The sequence below is a fragment of the Loxodonta africana genome, chromosome 16, assembly GCF_030014295.1.
Source record: "Loxodonta africana isolate mLoxAfr1 chromosome 16, mLoxAfr1.hap2, whole genome shotgun sequence".
Lineage (NCBI taxonomy): Eukaryota > Metazoa > Chordata > Mammalia > Proboscidea > Elephantidae > Loxodonta > Loxodonta africana.
In genome coordinates, this window is record NC_087357.1 from 48,750,276 (window position 1) to 48,772,239 (window position 21,964).

General features: G+C 35.6%; 1 protein-coding gene across 2 annotated transcripts in view; it reads left to right on the forward strand.

The window, feature by feature from the left end:
* PRKG1 (protein kinase cGMP-dependent 1) overlaps positions 1-21,964 on the forward strand; it is a 1,397,311-nt gene that overhangs the window by 169,296 nt on the left and 1,206,051 nt on the right. For both annotated transcript variants that reach the window (XM_003409256.4, XM_003409255.4), the window contains exon 2: positions 17,734-17,900. In XM_003409256.4, the coding sequence (XP_003409304.1) occupies positions 17,734-17,900 (167 nt within the window). The remainder of the gene's footprint in view (positions 1-17,733; positions 17,901-21,964) is intronic.

The window sequence follows — 21,964 nt, forward strand, 5'->3', positions numbered from 1 at the left end:
AGAAGAAAACATATGAAAAAGATGATCTTAAATAAAGACGTTGTCATTTTGTGTGTGTGTGTATGTGTGTGTATTGTTTTCCCTTTTGTAGTACTGGATCAGTCCAAAAGTTATTTCTGTCAGAATTATGTACAAGAGTATGGACAGCTTTGATTTCCAAAACTTTAGCACAACTAATATGAAAAAGATATGCCTAGCTCTTTATTTATTATCCCCTACAAGCTTTTAAATATGATTTTAATATCAAATGGAGGATATTAAATCTCACTCGTGCATTATGATGGACACTAATTCAGGGACTAAAAAATATCAACTGCCTATGATGGTAGATGAGGATCGTTATGTCTTCTGTGCAAAAAGGAAAGATTGTCATTAAAAAGATAAATGGTACAGGTACCAGTGAGAGAAACAATATATTGTTAGAGAATTAATTTAAGCAACAGCAGCAATGAAGACAGCACTATAGTTCTTTTTCTAATGAATTTATCCCTGGATTTTGACATAAAGCATTATGACTTTTATCTCTGTACTTCATTTAGGATCTAATTTAAATGAGTTCATAAGAAAACAAAACTTAAGAACATCAAAGTGTGAAAAGTTTTAAAGATATGAATAATGAATTCAGTATTTGAATGTTACTCAGTTGATCCTTACAACTACAATTATCTCAAATCAGAATTGTATTCTCTTTGCTTCCAAATTTAAAGGTTTAACAATGATTTGTAATTTTAAAGACTTGAATAAAAAGGAGCCAAAGGTTTAATTTGCCATATGGAAATATTTACAAATTGATACACTTATTTAAATTACTGAAATCAGTGTGCACGGGTGAACAGAGATTTGTCACCTAGACTGGAGGTAACCTGTATTCAGATCCTGGTTGTAGCATCAGTTAACTCTGATCTGGACAGTTTTTTCATTTTTAAAACCAGAGATTGAATCAGATTATCTCTGATGATTTCCTGTAGCTGAGATAGCTTTTGATTCTTGGAATAATGTAGTACTCATTGTGACATCCATGCAGTAGACTTCAAAATACTTCAGAAGGATACCAAGCACTCTGTGTAGCTGTAAACTACACCAAGAGTGTGGAAATTTGAGCACATATGGATGGATAATAATGGGGAAAATAATAATGAATGTCATCCTTTTGTAGTTTCTCTTCTGTCATATACTGAATCAAATATGAATCTGTATGCAGTTTAACTTCCTATAGAGCTATTTCTAAGACATATGTCTTGTATATCAGCTCTACAGCAATGGGTTATATCTGTTTTAGAAATAGCTGTATTTATTTATTTTCATTTTTATATATACATATATAATTTTTTATCTTTTTAATTTATTAGATATTATAGTGTATAATATCTCTGAAATACATTCGAGCTTATTTAACATCTGGAATGACACACCACATTCCCCAGAGTTCATAATACTTGGTAAACCATTAACCAGAAATCTTAGTTCAAGACCTATTCTGAAAAGTGTTGCTAATTATAGAAAAGTAAAATACGACTCATTACACCAGTTTACATGCTTTCCAGAGATTCCTTTAGGAAATGGTGAAATGGATAAAAGAATTTGGATTATAGCAGCAGTTTTTAAAATTCATTCACTTATTCACTCATTCAACAAATATTTTCCTGCCAGATGTTACTTTCCTGATCATACTGGGTTTACAGACTATGGAGGGAAATAGACACTGAGTAAGAAATTTAAAGTGTGATAAAGTTTGAAAAAGGAGGAGTGAGAGCCTAAACAGTGAATTCATTTAGTTTGAGGGGAAGAATGGCTAGAGGATGGCTGGGAAAATTTTCCCTAAGGGGGGTATTTAGCAGAGATCTGGAAAAATAGGCAGATAATGAGCCAAGCAAAGATCTGGGAAAAAATATTTTAGGCAGAGAGAAGTTTATTTGAAGTTTCTGAGGTGAGAGAAAGAGAGGAGTATTTTCTGCAACATTAAAAGAAGACTGGTATAGTTGTAGTTCATGTCCAAGAAGGAAAATGGAACATGTGGTAGACCAGAACTTGGATGGGTTTAAAAGCCCTTGTAAGGATTTTGGCCTTATTTAAGGGTATTGGGAAGGTATTTAAGGGTTTTTAGAAGTCAAAGGGCAGACAGCAGAGAATGTAAGCAGAGTTGTAAATTCTGTATAAGTTTTTATTTCAAAATGGTTTTAAGACTCACAAGAATTCATAAAAGTAGTATGGAGGGTATTTGTGTACTGTTTACCCAGTTTCCCCCAATTACAATATCTTGTCAAAACCAGGAAATTTACATTGGTACAATACTACTAATTAAGGTATAGACCTGTTTGAATTTCCTAGCTTTTTTTTTTTTTAAGATCACTGCAAAGTATAGAAAGGACTGGAGGGGACTAACAGGGGACCATTTTGGAGGTTAAAACACAATATCCAATTGATAGACAATGGTAACCTGAACTAGAAGTGGCATGGAGATGAAGAGAAGTGGATATATTGGAGAAATATTTCCGAGGTAGAAGTGATTAATGAGTATTGGTAATTGGATAGGGAGTGGTAAGGTTAAAGATGACCAGTAGATTTCTGTTTTGAGCAACTGGGTGTGTGATGATACTATTAGTTGAAGAGTCCTAGGGGGAAACAGATTTGTTGTGACCATGCTGAGTTTGAAGTATCTGTGTAGGCAGGAGCCTTTTCAGTCTAGAGCTCTAGAAAGAGGTCTGATGTGAGGTAGATTTAGGAATTGTTAACATATAGATAATAATCTCAGCAAGATTATCTAAGAAGAGTATCTTAGATTATAAGAGAATAAGAGGCTTAGTAGAGCCCCCCCAAAACCAAACCCATTGCCATTGAGTCAAATCTGACTCACAGAGACCATACGGGACAGAGTAGAACTGCCCCATAGAGTTTCCAAGGAGTGGCTGGTAGACTTGAACTTCCACCTTTTGGTTAGTAGCCCAGCTCTTAGCCACTGCGCCAGTAGAGCCCCAAGGAGCTGTAAATGTTAAGTAACTTCACAAAAGGAGGAGCTGGTAAGGAAACTGAAAGAATAGCAGAGAGAGAGAGAGAGAAAGCGAGAGAGAACTAGCAGATTGATATATATAAGCAAAGGAAAGATTGTTTCAGAGGACAAATACCCTGGTCAGCTCTGCCTTTCTGCTCTGACTTCATGCAAAGTCAGGACTGAAAAATTTCTCTATGTGTGATATTCCTTTTATTTTTAAAGTTTAGTGTTTAAAATTTGCAAACTCAACTTCAAGATAAAGTGTGATGTTTACATTGTTTACATCTCCCAAAGTATTATTTTGGACTGAGACCACTTAAATACACAATATTTTATTGATAAATTTTCCTTAAAGAGAACACAAACTTAACTCTGGGGAAAGAACTCATACACTATGCATGAAAAGTTTAGGTTTACCTGAATTCAAACTATTTTTCACATGAACATGTCATCAAACTATATTTCACATTCTATAAAAATATGACGGTACACATACCAACACCTAGGCTATATCCTAGGCCAATTGAAATAAAATTTCGGGGGTGTGTCCTGGGTATCTGTATTTTTAAAATGTCCCCAAATGACTCTGATGCCCAGTATGGATAGAGAGTGATTCGAATATGAAAATACTCTGATAATTTTAGGAGTGGTAAGAGGGTTCTACACAGTGACTTGAAGAAAGATATGATATAATAGAAGCCTCACTGATACCCGTATAAGGAAAATAAAAAACCTGTTGCCATCAAGTCGATTCCAACTTTTAGCCATTCTGTAGGAAAAGCATGCTAATAAGTTTTCTGGAAAAAAGAGAGGGTGGAGGTATAGAAACAGAAGACAAGAAATTTGGAGTTCAGCCACTGAATAGGGGATTGCCATCACAAATCCTAAAGAGGATTCAGGGTTGGAGCTTGTGAGACAAGGGTTTGATTTATAGTAGATTTATGCTGAGAATAGTGAGCTAAAATGAAGACCATTTGATATTAGATGGGAGCAAAAGGTCACACAATTTAATTAAGAGATAACTGATCGAGTTATGATTAAATGTGGAATGAAAAGCATCTGGATTTGTTAGAGGTAGGAGTGAAGATGACACGTAAGCTACCTTTGGGATGCTCACTAGGAACATCTTGGTGGTTCCCATAATGCACTATGGAAGCTTATCATTGAGCGTATCATGGAGAGGATAAGAAAACCATATACCACGTTTAGTTTGAGTTATCAACAGAGCACCTGCTCCCATGATATTTAGGTAGAATTGCAAGTGAGCATGAGCTGAGAATGAATAAGTAGGTAGTTTAGTACTTTTTTTTTTTAGTATGTCGTCTTTTTCCAAAAAGAAGATTGTTAAATGTATTTATTTTATACTCACATATGTACCCTTCTCTGTGTATTCAGAAGAATTTAAGGTAGCTAAGAAGCTGGTTTTTAATGGCTCACATTATCTACGAACATAAGAATTAGAAAATGAGTATGATAGTAACCAAGAGTCAAAAGTGAACCCAGGTATGCATTTATTAACTATCAGCAAAAGCTTTGCTTTACTGATGTTTAGAACTCCGAAATACTATATTTGGTGCAGAAATCTTAATGATCCCCATGGTGCAGTCATTTCTCTAAATGGTGTCATTTACAATAGAATTCTAAGCTTAGGAAATAAATGGTGGGGAGGGTAATGATGTTGGATGAGTCAACAAATGATTAATATTGAGTCACTTTAATGTTCTCTGTTGCCTGCCTCCTACTTAATATTTTTTAATCTGCAGTAACTTGATATGAGAATCAAGTATGTTAAAGAATTTTCTTGTATGGATTACCCTGTCATGTTGCTAAAGTACATTTCCTAAACACTAAAGAATCTTCTTACTACAAAAGATGACAGTCTAATTTTGATTTAGTTCAAGTTGATTGCCATTCTGCTCTGATAACTGAGGAGGAGCCCAGGCTGTGTGGACATTCAGGACTCTGTGAGCAGGTATTGTGACCTACTCATCATGCAACTGCACTGAAATAAACTTGGCAGGCTTTAGTGTGTAACAGTTTAGTTTGTGTGGTATGCATGTGTCTGTGTGTCGTTTTTCTGTTTTTGTTTTTTAATGTGGAGGGTGACAGTAAGTCTTATTGACTTTTTAAAAAATAATTGTTTCCAAGCAAGCTTCAGTTGCTTGATACCCTTATGCTTAAAGTAATCTGATAAATAATCTGATAAATAAACCCATAGTAAAAGTAATTAAGTGATTAAAAAAAAAAAAGCACAGTGGTAAGCAGTGCTTATTGTTGCTGGACTAAATCACTCTACTCCCTTGTAATGAAGACCAATTATGTCAGTGCTAGAAAGTCCAGTGATTTAAAACTAACCACATTGAAAAATATGCCCATGGCAGCAGTTGAAAGGAAGAGTTAACCGTTTCTTCCTCCTCAGAATACTTCCTTCCTGCCCCTTTGGTATTCTCAGTATACTTTGTGGGTTCTTCTTCCTCTGCCTCACCTTAGTTGGTTCCCAGGACTGTGACTTTTCCATGTTTAAGCCATTTCAGTAAACAGCATCAACATTGATCAAGCAGGACTATTCCCTTTCCCTCATGCCCATATTCAATCTACCAGTAAGTCCTATAGCTTTTATTTGCAAAATATGCTTTCAGTTTATTCATACTTCCTCTCTCTCTACTGTTACCATTCTAATCTATTGTTGTTGCTAGTTGCCAATAAGACAGCTCTGACTCATAGTGACCCTGCGTATAACAGAATAAAATATTGTCAGGTCCTGTACCATCTTCATGATCATTGGTATGTTTGAGTCCATTTTGGGGGCTATTGTGTCAGCCCCTCTTATTGAGGGTTTCTTTTGTTTTTGTTGGCCTTTTACTTTACCAAACATGATGTCCCTTTTTAGTGATTGGTCTTTCCTGATGATATGTCCAAAGTAAGTTAGTCAGAGTCTCACCATCCTTGCTTACAAGGAACATTCTGTCAGCTTGTCGTACTGTGGTGGCTTGCATGTTGCCATGATGCTGGAAGCTTTGCCGCTGATATTTCAAATACAAATAGGGCCACCCATGGGGGACAGGATTCAGCAGAGCTTCTAGACTAAGGCAGACTAGGAAGAAAGGCTGGTGATCTACTTCTGAAGGTTAGCAATGAAAACCCTATGTATAACAACAATCTTAATTTAGGTTATCATTGTGGTTTACTTGAGTGCAATAGCATCTTTTTTGAGTATCCTTTCCCCTCTCCTTCCACTTGAACTTGCTCAACTTGTTCACTGAAATCCTAGTGATCTTTTTAAAACGTAAATAAGACCATTTTTTCTCGTTACTCTTGTTAAAACCCTTTTAAAGGTTTTTCATTTCACTGAGAATCCAACGCCTTTCCATAGCTGCAAGGCCATGCCTAAACCAGCCCCTGCTTATGTCTCCAAATTCATCTCCAGCCGTTCTTTCTCTTGATCAAAAGGTTCTAGCTCATGAGCGTCCTTCTCCAACCTTGAGCATGAAACTATTTGGTTCCTTCTGCTTTGAGTGCTTTTCCCCAAGGTCACCTCTGCTATGGCTCCTCTTATCCTTAAATCGCAGCCTAAATGTTACTTTTTTAGACAGGCCTTTACTTCATATCCAAATAGCCTTTGCTTGTAATGCAGCGCCTTCTTTGTAACCTTCCAAAGAATTTTCCCTATTTTTGTTGTCTTTTCTATAATTTTAGCTGTAAGAAGATGGGAACTTTGGCTATTCCAGTTATCTCTGTGTACCTAATATTTAGCACAGTGTCATATATAAGACACTCAAGAAATGTTTGATGAATAAATAAGTGAGTGAATTAACAAATAATATAATGGTCAGACTGAACAGACTACTATGGAAAGGCTAACAGAGACACCTGGAGCAGCATGGTATTGAAGAAAGGCTGTGGCATAGGAGTTGCATCAGCTGTTTTTCTAACTGGCATGACTACGTTGCTTCTGTATATTCTCATCGGGAGGATAAGATGAAATAACATGTCAGATTCAAAAACACACAAAAGCCTTTCTTCTAGACATCTTTCTTCCATGAACTTAGAATCTATCCACTGGGAAAGTTAGATTATCATCATGGATTACCTCCGCTCTCCTTATTCATTACAGAAAATGAAAAAAAAAAAAGTAGAAATTTTGCCAGGGTTATGTGCCAAGTGTTTGTCCAGTAGTCTTTGCACCTTTAATAGCACCATTTCTACCTGTAGGGTAGGCCATAACCCAGCCACTCCATAAAAAAATCTCTTGCAGTCCTGGGAACCAGTGCCTCCTGTCTGCCCTCTGGATCTCTTTATTACATCTAGCTGCCTCAGGTTGAAGAATCGATGCGTTGGGCTCAGTTTTTATTTCTCTTCCTGAACTCCCACGGTTAAGCCAAAGGGATCCGGATTTTAAGCTGTTCGTTTAGCTCTAAACCTCACTTTTTCTCAGTGCCTCACAACCACAAGGAACGACTCTCCTCCCTTCTCTGGCCTGGCCTTTTCTACCAGAACCTCAGCCTAGCAAAGCCCTGCAGTTTTCCACTTGACTGGCTGGGTCCTTTGGACAGTGTTAGATCATGAACTTGCAAGTGTGATGTTTTCCAATTCAAGTATACTTTGTTTTACGAACTCCGTGCCATCTGCGTTTATTTACTATACTCACTTCCTTGACTTCATGGCCTGCCTAAACTTCTTTATGGCTTCTCTGCTTCTTTTTGTTCCTCTGTCACTGATGGTTGTGACCTTATTTTCACAAAGGATACATTTTTAGGAGTAGATGATCAGATTCGTAGGTCTGGCTTATTTCCGTAAATACGGCACTTGTGTCAGCAGCAACACCAGATCACTCTAAATCACTTGGTGGATAATTAGGGTTGTGTTATAAACCAATGAATCACTCACTGTTGTCTGTATTTACCTGCAGCGGCTGAATTTTAACCTAGAATTGTTGTGTTGAAAATATACGAACTATTTGACACTGAAAGGGACAGACCTTTAAAAGACAGCATGGCAGAAAATAATATATGGATAGTGGATTCCAGTTATAAACTCACATTTATTTGTCTCCCTCTTTCTCTTCCTGCCTTTCTTCCTACTCTGTCTTCTTCAATAAAGATTTTGAAGTAGCTAACTCATTAGATTATAAATGAATAAATCATTATGCTAACAGTTTTTGATAAGTTTACAAATTCTATGTTAGATTTCTTTTGCAAAAATAGTTACATGGAAAACATTTAATGTTTACTATCTTACAAGCAGATTTCTCTTGACATACCTATACTTAAAAAAAACAAAAAAACACCAAATCCATTGCCATTGAGCCAATTCCAACTTGATTCTATAGGACAGAGTAGAACTGCCCCTTCGGGTTTTGAAGGCTATAATCTTTGTGGAAACAGACTGTCATATCTTTCCCCTGGTGAGTAGCTGGTGGATTTGAACTGCCAACCTTTCAGGTAGCAGCTGAGTGCTTAGCCACTACGTCACCAGGACTCCCTATGTATATACACACACACACACATATTGCAGGTTATTAATTATATTAATTACAAAATGGTTTACATGTTATATTTCAAAACATTTTTTTAATCCTATAAGCATAATGGAAATTTCCTTTTTATTTGGTTTTCAAATGCAGGTATTTGCCCAAATTGATAGTAAATTTTTGTACATTTGACCTCCCTTCCATATTTGAATATTGAGCCCATCCGAGGCAGGGTGTGTGGAAAGGGAAGGAGGGAGAGAGAGAGAGAGAAAGAGCATGCACTCAAGACAGAGAGGACAAATGCGAACACACTGGAATCAGAATAACTTGAATTCCACTGTTGAACTTTAAAAGGTGAGCTGTGTTATAGGTCATCTCTCTGTAAATGCTATAAAACATACTCAAACTTCTGTAATGTTGAGAATGAATTAGATCAGAAGGGAAACTTCTCTGAATGAACCATCACAGAAATTTTTTAAACCATAGAATTATCGCCAAATGACCACTGTTCCCTGCTGGTACTGCCACAGTGGGTTTGTTGAGTCTTTATCCAAGTTAATTCGGTATTAAATGGCTGAAGATATGAGAGAGGTAGAGATGGAAATGTGATAGTGATAGCGAGAGCGAGAGTGACGGGGGAAACAGGGCGAGAGAGAAAATGAGAATGAACGAGAATGAATGAATATCTGTGTTTGTGTAATAAAGGAAGTTGTGAAAAGTGTTTTTATTTCAGGCTGGTAGTCAGTAGCCCTGACTTCTGCTTCACTCTCTGATCTGAACTTGGCAGGCATCTAACCTCTTTGTGCCTTTGTTTTCTTATCTGTCAAATAGGGATAATAGTAACATCTGTTCTACCAGCTGCACAGGTTTATGGCAAGAAAGAATAAAAGGAAATGTTAGATGTGGAATTACTTTGAAAGCATGAATTGTTCTCTGTGGATAAAAGGTCATATTATCCAAATATAACATTCTTACTGTTACAGAATTGGAGATAGGTGAGAAGAACATTTGCTTTTGAGTTTTATAACTGGGATAAATTATTCAAATTGTCAATACAATTTAGTATTGTCGGCTTAGAAGTTAAACAGTGTAGGAGAGTATGGGCTTAGAAGTCAAAGGAATTTGTCTTTAAATCTTGGCTCTACCTGTCACTAGCTGGGCAACATTGGACTGGTTATATAACTGCCCTGAGCCTCAATTCCACCTTGGCAAAGTTAAGGCATCACTGTGAGACTTAAATGAGAAGCACTTAATAATAATAGATATTAGTAGTGAGTTGCTGTGAGTCGGAATTGACTCAATGGCAACAATTTTTTTTTTTTTTAGTACTACTTCTATGATGATGACTCAAGTTGTTTTTTTTCTGTTAATTTTTGGTCAAGATGCCTGGAAACCACAGAGCTTTTACAACTGGAAACATTTTTTTTTTTTAATTTTAGTTATCTTAAAAATTTCCCAATATGTACACCATCTCTCTTCAGGCAGAGTCAGTGTCTAATGTATTAAAGTCCACTAATGCAAAATAGGCTATTTGGAGAAGAAACTTAACAAAGTTCATCAGAGCAGATGATCTGCCTGTGAGACACATAGGTCATTAACATGGCTAAGTTTGGCTGTAATTTTCTGGAAGCATCACCAAAGTGGAAATAATGAATTATCCGAGTCACCATTTTCAGCCAAGAGGAAGTATATACATTTGGGGGGAAGATGGAGAGGAGGTTGGTAGAGAAATATGTTATTTTCCTACCATTTAATGCAAATAAATTTAAAATGTAGGGTAATTTATCCCAGAGATTAAATCTAAGAAACATCTGAAGAATAGAAGTGCTCTAAAATGATTTATTTGATGATCAACTTTAAAATCAAGCCATTGCAATAATTGAAACAACAGTGCATAACACATGATGCTGGGTGCAAGCTACTGGTTTCAAAGGACTAGACAACAATGTCATGGCGCCCAAACTGTGCCTTGTAGTCAGGGTTTTCCAGGGTGGTAAGGAAGGAACCTAATGTCTGTTCACAATGTGATCATGTTGACCTTTCTGGAAATAAGTGAGTTCTAGGAGGTATCAATTGTTTACGTGTTTTGAAAGGTAAAAAGAAAAAATTGCTTTGAAGTACTGAATTGCAATTGTGCATGTAAATATATGCAAAATAGTTTTTCTCTGAAACATCGCTCTTTATTCAAGTTTAGGTATTTGAACTTCAGTAACAGAGCTACTTAGTATTGTTCCTAGTCAATGATAATAAGATGAGAATATTAGTAAAGAGGAGAACACGTAAATGACGATCTGAGTGACATTTAGGCAAACAAATATTTTGTGTGATAACCATCTTCCCCTTGCCCTAATCATTGGTTTCCTTTGGAGTTAAGATGTCTAAAGTTCATTTAGATACTCATCTGTTTCAGTACTACAGGCAAAAAGAAGATAAATGGCACCTGGAAAATTTTTGCAATGTATGTAATAAACAAAGAATTAAGATTGTTGGTGTGATTGTTAAGGGTGCCTGTCAACTTTAAGACAATTGGTCACCTAAGAACTATATTGCTATTATATATTTTGTCCCAGGGATTCCCATGTTTTATGTCAAATAGTGATTATAAATTGTGAATGCTGCAAATAGTTTTGATTTCTTTGTGATTGTTTTTGCTATAAGATTGGGGATAGCTGTAACAGAGTTCATTGATTTGTGAAAGTTCAGCCTGAAACTTGAAGAAAATTGGCCAAAAGCTATGTGAGATTAAAATTTATCTTTGAAACATGTGGGCCGATTGATATTTCTTAGCTCTCAGCCAGCTTATAACAGTTTATAACCTGTACAGGAAAGCTGTTTGGCAAGAAATGGAATCCACTGTTTGGGCAATATCCTAACAGTTGTGGCAGCAGGAGCACTACTCCGAGAGCATTTCTTACATATAGATGATTAATCATATATTTCACGGTAGAAAGATGGGGTTATCCTGCTGCAGTGACTCCTGGGATTAGAAACTGTTAAGAGGCCCTGCAAGGAACGTGTTTGAGTGAAAGAGATGTGTACTATCAATGAGAATTTGAACTCCTGAGTTCCCAGTTTTGCAGACTGTACTGTATACCAAGACGACCTTGAAACAGCACTCATTGCTTCTCCTGACATTTGAGCTCCAATGTCATTAAGAGTTAAAGTGACTTAGTGAAAGTTTTAAAATTATTATTTTTTTTAGTCAAAAACTTGATTATAGAAGTTTCTGTACTACATTTTTGTTTCAGCTGATGTCCTTTTTTTTGTAATATCTGAGTAGCTTTGATTTCTTTTTTTTAGTACCTGGAAGTCTTTGTTAGACCAAGGGATCAGATGTGTTAAATTTCACACTTCTGGGCAAGGCTGTTTTTGGCGTATTTACTTTTGCCTCGTATGTGATTAAGAGGGAAACTAAACTAAAATGAAGGTGTGAGTGGAGATTGGGTAGACTTTTAGGCCTCTGCTGATAGCTCTTGAAATTGGAGATAAGGCCTAATTCTCTTTAAATGTAGGTGTTGCCTTAGAATGAGTAATTTGAAGTCCAAATAAATGAAAAATTTATAAGATACTGGTTCCGAAGAGTTTCATTTATAAGAATTCCTTAATAACATGGCAATAATACCCATTGCTGTCGAGTTGATTCCGACTCATAGTGACTCTATAATAGGTGCACTTTAATATCCATGTTAGAAAACCTCCATTAATTCAGTATATCTTAGAGTTAGTTTTATATTATTTGTTCTTTATGCCTGGTGTATTATCAGTAAATCATACCTCTTCTTATGTTCCTTCACTGGATTCCTATGGCCTTTAGAATAAAATAAACCTCCTTAGAGCAGACTTTAAGGTCTCTGTCTGCCTGTGTCTAAGACCTGGCTCCTGTCTGTCTCTGTGATCTTGCTCTATCCCTTTCCTTCTTGCTCCAGCCACACAGGCCTTCTTTCTGATCCTCAAACAAGTCAAACTCATTTCAATCTCTAGACCTTTATGCTTACTCTTTCCTCTACCTAGAATGCTTTTTCCATGACCTTTGCGTGATTGAATCCTATTGTCATGCAGCCCTCAGCTCAGAGAGGCCTTCCTGAACACCAATTTGAACCAGCCTCCCTCATTCTTGAAATAACACTACTGTTATTTAGATTGTGTTAGTCTACTATGGGAACCACAATGTAAAATATACTTTTCTGGGGTTGAGAAAACTAATGAGGGTCTTAAATTAATAAAAAAAAATTAGTATTATTTGTTAGTATTAATTGTTGTTGTTAGGTGCTGTCGAGTTAGTTCAGACTCATAATGACCCTGTGTACAACCGAATGAAACATTGCCCAGTCCTGCACCATCTTTACAATTGTTGGTTGTGTTTGAGCCCATTGTTGTAGCCACTGTGCCAGCCCATCTGGTTGAGAGTCTTCCTCTTTTTTGCTGACCCTCTGCTTTACCAAGCATGATGTTCTTCTCCAGGGACTAGTCCTTCCTGATAATGTGTCCAAAGTACGTGAAACAAAGTCTCGACATCCTCGTTTCTAAGGAGCATTCTGGCTGTACTTCCAAGACAGATTTGTTCATTCTTCTGGCTGTCCATGGTATATTCAGTATTCTTTGCCAACACCAAAATTCAAGGGCATCAATTTTTCTTTTTCATTGTCCGGCTTTTGCCATGTATAGGAGGTGATTGAAAATAACGGCTTGGGTCAGGCACACCGTAGTCCTCTAAGTGATATCTTGGTTTTTAGCACGTTTAAAGAGGTCTTTTGCACCAGATTTGCCCTAAGCAGTAAGTCGTTTGATTTCTTGACTGCTGCTTCCATAGGTGTTGATTGTAGATCCAAGTAAAATGAAATCCTTGACAAGTTCAGTATTTTCTCTGCTTATCATGATGTAGCTTATTGGTCCACTTGAAAGGATTTTTATTTTCTTTATGTTGAGGTATCATCCCTACTGAAGGCTGTAGTCTTCGATCTTCATCAGTAAGTACTTCACATCCTCTTCACTTTCAGCAAGCATGGTTGTGCCATCTGTATATTGCAGGTTTTTAATGAGTCTTTTTCCAATTCTGGTACCATGTTCTTCTTTATATAGTCTAGCTTCTCTTATTATTTGCTCAGCATACAGATTGAATTAAGTATGATGAAAGGATACAGTGAGTGTTTTAGACCATTTTGCTGGGAAAAAAAGATATGAGGAAGTACCGTTTGGAGGCCTTGACTGATTATATAATGTTGGAGCAAGTGGAGGCTAATGAGAGTTGACCTAAGGTTCATAGCCCTCAATGGGAAAGGACTTAATGGAAAATTACATGATGAAGCAAGGTTTTAAGTATTACTCACTGACAAGAACATCTTTTCATTGTAATACACAGATGATGCATGATTTCCATGTTGCTATGAGGGTTGTGAGGGCAGAGGCACAGATTGTTGAAGATGTTTCAGAGACAAACATGTTACTGGACAATACCTGTATGACAGAGATAAATGTTATGACATAGGCCCTATACTGATCAGTTTGTTTTAAAGTGATACAAGGATGTATACAAAAGGCTGTAGTTTGGTTCTGCAGACCAGGTATTAACTGTCCTCCAACTAAAATGAATTTGAGAAACAAGAACACTGTGTAGCCTCCTCAGGCACTCTTTGATAAGCACTTAGAAAATTTGGGTAATTTTGAGGGATTATGTTAGACTTCATTGTTTCATCTTACAAAACAGGTTAACAGTGCTGTTCATGAGTGAGAGAGAAAGTGGTCCTCTTCATTCATCTTTGGACTGAGCTAATAATTTTCTTGGAAGAGGACTTTATTTCCAATCTTGATGCATTTCTAGGACTTAGATCTATAATAGCACTACAAGTATGTCCTGAAGACAAGATATCATCTGTGGCTAAACAAGTCGAGATTCTGAGGTTGACAACATCCATCCTTTATTATGTTAGAAATTATGAATCCATTGTATGGCCTCATTCTCTGACCTAAAATAATAATAATAATATTTAATAAAAAGAATTTAATGCAATTTGACTAAAATTAATTTCCTGAAGATCAAATAAGCCTTGGTATTTGGAGAAATAATCTTAGAACAACAGACCTCAGGAGTCAGTATGAAGGTGCTATTGATATTCTTCATTTCAGGGGTAGTAAATTTTTTTTTTTAAAGATTACTAAGAAAGGCAATCTTATGAAATCATGGATGGGGACAATTTTATCATCATCAGTTGAAGACTCAAGAGAAACAATTCCTTGCCTCAGGAGAATTAAAATTTTGGAAAGCAGTAATTACCCTCTGTCCCCCTACACAAAAAAAAAAAAAAAAAACTACATACACGTATACAAAAACAGTAAACAAAAACAGTTAAAGAGTCCTGTCAAGCTCTAGTTAGTCTCACAAAAATAGTTTTTGAATAGAGTCAATTCTAAAGTTCTTAACCACTGCTTCTGAATTACCATCTCTTTATTCATTAAAAAATCTTGCTATTAATATTTTAAACAAGCCATATGGAAGAGAAGCTATTAAAAGAGTAATATTGAATATACCAATAATAGTAAGCCAGTAATAAGTATCTAGTCGTTGATTTACTGAGCAATTAATTACATTTGCATTTTATTTTTCCTCACAGCACTGTTACATTTAATAATCTACTTTTAAAGTGAAAATTTTTTCACTATAAAAAAGCATGCTTATTCCAGAAAATTTTGCAACTACAGGAAAGTTAGAAAGAAAGTGTAATTCTGTCACCCCAAGGCAACCAATACCAAAATTTTGTTTATTTACTTCTGATAATGTTTTAAATCATCATTGTATCCCCATTTACTACCCCTCCCAGTACTGCTACTCCAGCTGATACTACCCCCACTTATACCATCTACCATTTACTGAAAGTAACATATTGTCTCTAGCCATCACATATAACCTGTTAAGTTGGTATTTTTATAACATCACTTTACAATTGATAAAATTGAAATTCAGAAAACTTAAGACAACCTGCTCAAGATTTTATAGGTGACAGGGCTAGGATTGGGACCCTAGGATTGGGATTGAAGGTATATCTAACTTCAAAGCCTATTTTCTTTCCATTTCATCACAGACATACTTTCTTATTGTAAAAACAATTCTGTATTCTGTTTTTTCACTTAGCAGTAATATAAGAATTTCCTCCATGCCATTATTGCTCTTCAAAAGCATAATTTTACTGCTGTATAACAATCCATTGTAGGAGTATTTTTCATATTCATGAATTTTCAGTTGTTTTTATTTTTATGTATATTTATTTATTACTTATGAAGCCCTCATGGTGCAGTGGTTAAGAGCTTGGCTGCTAACCAAAAGGTCAGCAGTTCAAATCCAGCAGCTGCTCCTTGGAAACCCTGTGGGGCAGTTCTATTCTGTCTTATAGGGTTGCTATAAGTTGGAATTGACTAGACAGCAACAGATTTTTATTTATTTATTTTTTTGGTTTCATTTATAAAAGCAAATAATTAAAACATTACATATGATGGCTACTTCAGTTAGATTGAGGTCTAGATGAAAAGTCCAGAAATGTGGATGGGGATTGGGTCAGCACGTAATACTGTAGGCCATTTCTCTGAAAATCACTTGGTAAGCATCTGTGGACAAAGGCCAGTTTATAGTCAAAAATTTTTTTCTGTTAAGACTGTTTATATGTATTATTCTCATAGCGACCCTATAGGACAGGGTAGAACTGCCCGACAGAGTTTCCAAGGAGCGCCTGGCAGATTCAAACTGCTGACCTTTGGTTAGCAGCCATAGCACTTAACCACTACACCACCAGGGTTTCCGATGAGTTGTAATCGACTCGATGGCACTGGGTTTGGTTTGGTTTGAGTGTATGTATTATTTCCATCCTATGTTGCTAAGATATTTGCTTAAGTCTTATCCAGTTTCACCTCTACATCTGTTCACCACTCTGCTCGTCCTGACAATATGTATTTTGGTATTTTTTCCCCTTTGATTTTATACTTTTAGGAAGTCACCTGAAACTTCTTATCCCACCGAATCAAATTAACACCTTCTTTTAAGTGTATCTTTTGAAAAACTGGATCCCAGGTTGTACAGTGATTAGAAGCTTGGCTGCTAACCAAAAGGTTGGCAGTTTGATTCCACCAGCTGCTCCTTGGAAACCCTATGGGGCAGTTCTGCTCTGTCCTTTGGGTCGTTATGAGTCAGAATTGATTTGAAGGCAGCAGGTTTTTTTTTTTTTTTTTTTTTTGGTTTTTGGAAAACTTTCCTGTTAAACGCTAAATCCCAATGACCAAACCAAAACCAAACCCACTGCCATTGAGCCGATTCCGACACATAGTGACCCTAGAGGACAGCGTAGAACTGCCGCGCAGAGTTTCCAGTGAGCACCTGGTGGATTCAAACTGCCGACCTTTTGGTTAGCAGCCGTAGCACTTAACCACTATGCCACTAGGGTTTCCAAATCCCAGTGACAGTATTTGTAAATATATTCCCCATTGACAACTTGTATTTGAATCCCACATCTAAATCATGTTGCATTTAAAACATATAGTTTTTTAGAGTTTTATCTGTCTGGATACCTCACTTCAAGCTACTTGAGATATAATAAGTATTCTCTAAAGAAACATGAGATGTGGATAAAAAACTATCACATTTCTACCAGTTGTTTCAAATAGCAAATTAGGAATCAAATTCTTATAATTATTTTTGTGAAAAATATTACTTGAGCACCCGTGTTTGGCATTGTGATGATAAACACTGGGCGTACAGTAGAGAACAAATTAAAAATGATTCCTGTCCTCATGAAGCATAAATTCTAGTGGAAGAGTCACATAAGAAAGAAGTAAAGAATTGTGTTTTACTGTAATTGTACATAGTACAATAAATGCCTGATGTTCTTCTATAAGATATAAACATAGTAAAAGTGTCTATTCTATAAAATTTGGCTGTATTTTCTTCAAATTTGTTCTTTAACTAAATATTACATTTCAATTTTAAATGTTTGTCTACTGGCTTTCCTACAACCTTTGTGGTTAAAAAAAATTCTAAAAAGATGAAGTTGTATGATTTTAAGTTTGTTGCTTATAGATCCATTAAATGATACTTTACTTAAAGAAAAATGTCCCAATTTCTTTTTCTGCCACCATGGAATGACTTCGTTCTTAGGTCTTTCAGGAAATTATGGGATTCCCAGCAAGAAAATGCATGTGTAGAATGCCAGAGCATTGTACAGTTCTGATAAGCCTCACAGACTATCGAAAAACTTGTCAGACCTGCCAGTAAATCTTCCCTTTCTTGCTGTAGGTCGAAGGATCTCATAAAGGAAGCCATCCTTGACAATGACTTTATGAAGAACTTGGAACTGTCCCAGATCCAGGAGATTGTGGATTGTATGTACCCAGTGGAGTATGGCAAAGACAGTTGCATCATCAAAGAAGGAGATGTGGGGTCACTGGTGTATGTCATGGAAGGTATGGTTCGTAACCCTGATCCTCTGACATTCAAATATTCTGATTTCATCTTATTAGCCTGCACACAGATGGCAGTGTATTACGTGGGACAATTCCGTTGTTCCTTCTTTTGTTGAGAATCAGTTTGAAAGGTGAAACACTGCTTAGATAGTGTGGTAGACTAATTGTATGCAGTGTTTGTGTTTAGAATATTAAAATAAGAATCCATCATTTTTTCACACGTGGGGAAAGGACAAGAACGTGCAAGAAAAAATGCTCTTAATTAAATGGTATATAGGCGTACACTATCAGATCATTGAGCAAGCTCAAAAAACTCCAAGGGAAGTTCAAGACCATTAGAAGTACTTTTGGTCAGATAATCACAGTGTCTTCAGTTCTAAACTTAACTTTCAGTGTATGACTAGCATTCCTGCTGTGTTGCTTCTGTAAAAGGAAAATGTTTTCAGTTCGTTATGTGTATGATGCCGGCAGGTCATAGGCATTGAATGACATATTAGCTGCCTGATTAATAAGACTGATAGCTTATTTCATAGATCTTGCAGAGACTAAGATAGAAAGTGCTTTGAAAAAACTGAGGCATGCCTTGGGTAAATATGTTTTAGGCCTAGGTAAGTTTCAGAATGTTTATTTCTAGCCTGGCATTATAATAACATGTTTTCTTTTTGTGGGAAGAAAGGAACCTGAAAGAAAGGAAGTTCAGAGATGTCTGCAATACAAGATAGTTGGCATACCAAGATCACATTTGGTTTAAGTGGTGATTAGTGGTTTGCTCAAGGGTATTCATAGCAAAGTCTTATAACTGTCAATTTTATGTCATTAAAGTAAGGGATGTTTTAGGCAAGTCACTTGACTTCTCTGAGTTTTACCTACAGTTTGCACAAAATAAGATACTACTTCTTTCTGCCAGTGGTTCTCAACTGGTGATTATTTTGTCCCCCAGGGGACATTTGACAGGGTGGCATAGTGATTAAGAGTTTCACTGCTAACCAAAAGGTCAACTGTTTGAAAACACCAGGTGCTCCTTGGAAACCTTATGGGGCGGTTCTACTCTGTCCTATAGGGCCGCTATGAGTCAAAATTGACTCGATGGCAATGGATTTGGTTTTGATTTTGGACACATTTTTGGTTGTCACAGTTGGGGAGAGGGGAGTGTTACTGACATCCAGTGAGTAAAGGCCAGGGTTGCTCTTCAGTCAAGCATTTGTCCACAACGAAGAATTATCTGGCTTAAAATGTCCTTAGTGCTGAGGTTGAAAAACCCTGCTTTCTGCCATCCTTACAGTTTTGTGTTGAAGTTAAAATGAGATAGTTTGTATGAATGTGTAGTGTAAACTATAAAGCATTATAAAATAATATTATTTCTGCTAAGTGCTTGGCAGTATATAAGAAATGTTCTTATATGTGTTGTTCACAGTTTAATATTTCTCTATAGTTCTTTTTTGACATACATAGGCATTCATTTAAGCGTTAGTTTCTATCAATTTTTTCTTTTATGGTTTTCACCATTTATATCAACCTTATAAAGTTATTCTCCAGGCCCAAAGGATATAAATATTCACAATAAACAAAAACATAAACAATATATACTTGGCAGAGAATTGCAGGGAAAGGAGATGAAATTATAGGGCAGGAGTATATGTGGGTAGTGAGCAGTAAGGATGAGAAAATGGAAGAAATATATAGAGGCCAAGCATTGGGCATAAGGTATAGAGGCCAAGCATTAAGAACTACTAATAATTTAAAATTAATTTAAATTTAAAGCACTTCTGAGATTATATCAATGGCTTTTGTAGAGGTTTTATTGGCAAGCATCTTTTTAATAACGTAGCTAATGAATAAAGGAAGATATACTTTTACTTGAGCTATTTCCAAATGCTCATTATGTTATTCAATTTGAGAAACCACAATTTAGAAAACCTGTGGGTTCTGTTTTCCTTCATTTTAAATATTTCTTACAAAATGGATTTCCAAACAACCTTGTAATATTTTTCTAAAAAGATAAATTCTGTTTATCCATGTTGTACCTGTTTTCTAGGACTTTTGATAACTGCAGGTTAATTAGCTATATTAGAAGACGCTTGTACTTAGTAGTTAATATTTATTGATCATGCTTTTCTGAACACTTCCCATATATAAAATTCATTTAATCCCGAAAACAGTTCTGTAAGGTAGGGGCTAATATTTATTATCCTCATTTTATAGACGAGGAGTCTGAGGCCAATGAGGTTAAGTAATTTGCCCAGCTCTCCCAACTCGTTTATATTAGAGTCAGGATTTGAACCCAGGCCATCTGGATTCAGAGCTCAACCTCTTAACTATAGGGCTACATTGCTTCCCTAGGTAAAGATTATTATACAATTTTTTCCCTGTCACTGCTAATTTGAATGAATTTTATTTGTTTTCTCTTTCTGCTAGATTGACTAAATAGCAAGTGTCTTAATTATATTTTTAAAAGAAGGTTCTAAATAGTATGTCAATATTCAAAGTCACAGATTTGTCAATGACACTGTAGATTGCCTTAAGTTAAACCAAGTAAAATAACCTCAATCTTATAAAATGATACCAAAATCCTAAAGCTATTATACTAACCAGCTGATTGCAACTTTGGTTGATCTTGTGCTAATGTCGTTATGTCAAAATAATTTCAAATAAAAATACCCTGTCATTTAAATTTTTTATTAGTTTTAATTGAGGAAATGTTTCATTGTTTAATTAGTTTTTTATCAACACATTTAATCTTCTGAAAATTCAGATGGAAATGTTGATATAGACAAATTCTGTTTCATCTACAAACATTAATATTTATAAAGACAATACCATGGTAACAATGGAAGAATAAGCTAGAAAAGATCTTTCACAAACTTGCTTACTATCAAAACATACAGCAAAACACCCAGGGAGTTCACATGGAAAATCAGTCCAATTTTTTCCTGTCTCTTTTCAGGTAAATGAAATGTTCTTTGTAAAAGCTCGTTTAGCGTGTTCCTTAAGTCATTTACATTTTTAGCCTCAGCGGTTTCCCAAGTATTATTTGCATACCTAAATGCCCAAGTTTCTCTTTGTTTTAACAAAGGAGAATGGTCATATGGTAAGATTTCGCTAATTAGGATGACTGGGGAGCAATCATCTGGGAGTAGTGTTAAGTGCACATTATATATTTTTAAGCAAAATGAATTGTGTTACTTTCAGATACAATTGCTGGCTAGTACAAGTTTGTTTCAGGTTTTGATAAGAGTGGTTTGAAATTAGCTTCTTACACAGTAGTGTAAGTAGATTAGTTTGCTTAAGCTGGATTTACATTGCAATTGTGTTTTCAAATACATAAATTACTCTTACAGAATGCTTGCAAACAATTTATTTTCTTAAATAAGTAAACATTGGCCTCAATTATGATTTGACATTTGTTAATATTCTTATACTCTTTCCCCCTTTTTATCATAAACTTCAATTTATCTCCATTCAAAATAAAAAAGATTCTGATTTAGTGATTTAGAATTTTTTTTTTATTCTTTGGGATTCTGGTCTAATATATTAATATTGAATGTGTAATTTATATACACTAAAGAAATTGATTTACATAGATGTATATATTTTGCATGTGTTCTGTGAGATTTTATTGTAGAAGCAGATGGATTGCATTTTACTTAAATAAAAAGCCAAGTGTCTGTTTAGTATTCTTTGATGGCTGGTTATTTTAAACTTTTAAAAGAAATAGTCTACGTTTCTTTCATGAGGTGCTTATTACTACTAATAATTTTTATTAAGTACTTAAATGCCAGGTAGCGTTTAATCACTTTATATGTATTAAATTTTTAATTCTTACAACAATCTTAAAAGGTAGGTGTTATATTATTTTCATGTTAATAGATAAGAAAACTGATAATGGAGAGGTTAAATAACTAGGCCAAGATCACACAACCAGTACGTTAAGAGGCAAATCTTGAAACTATGGCACCAGAGTTTGCAAACCTAAAGACTGTACAATACTGCCTTTCAAAGTACAGATTAGAAGTACTATAGTTACATTTTCATTATGTAGATTCCAGTTTTGGAATCCCATAAAA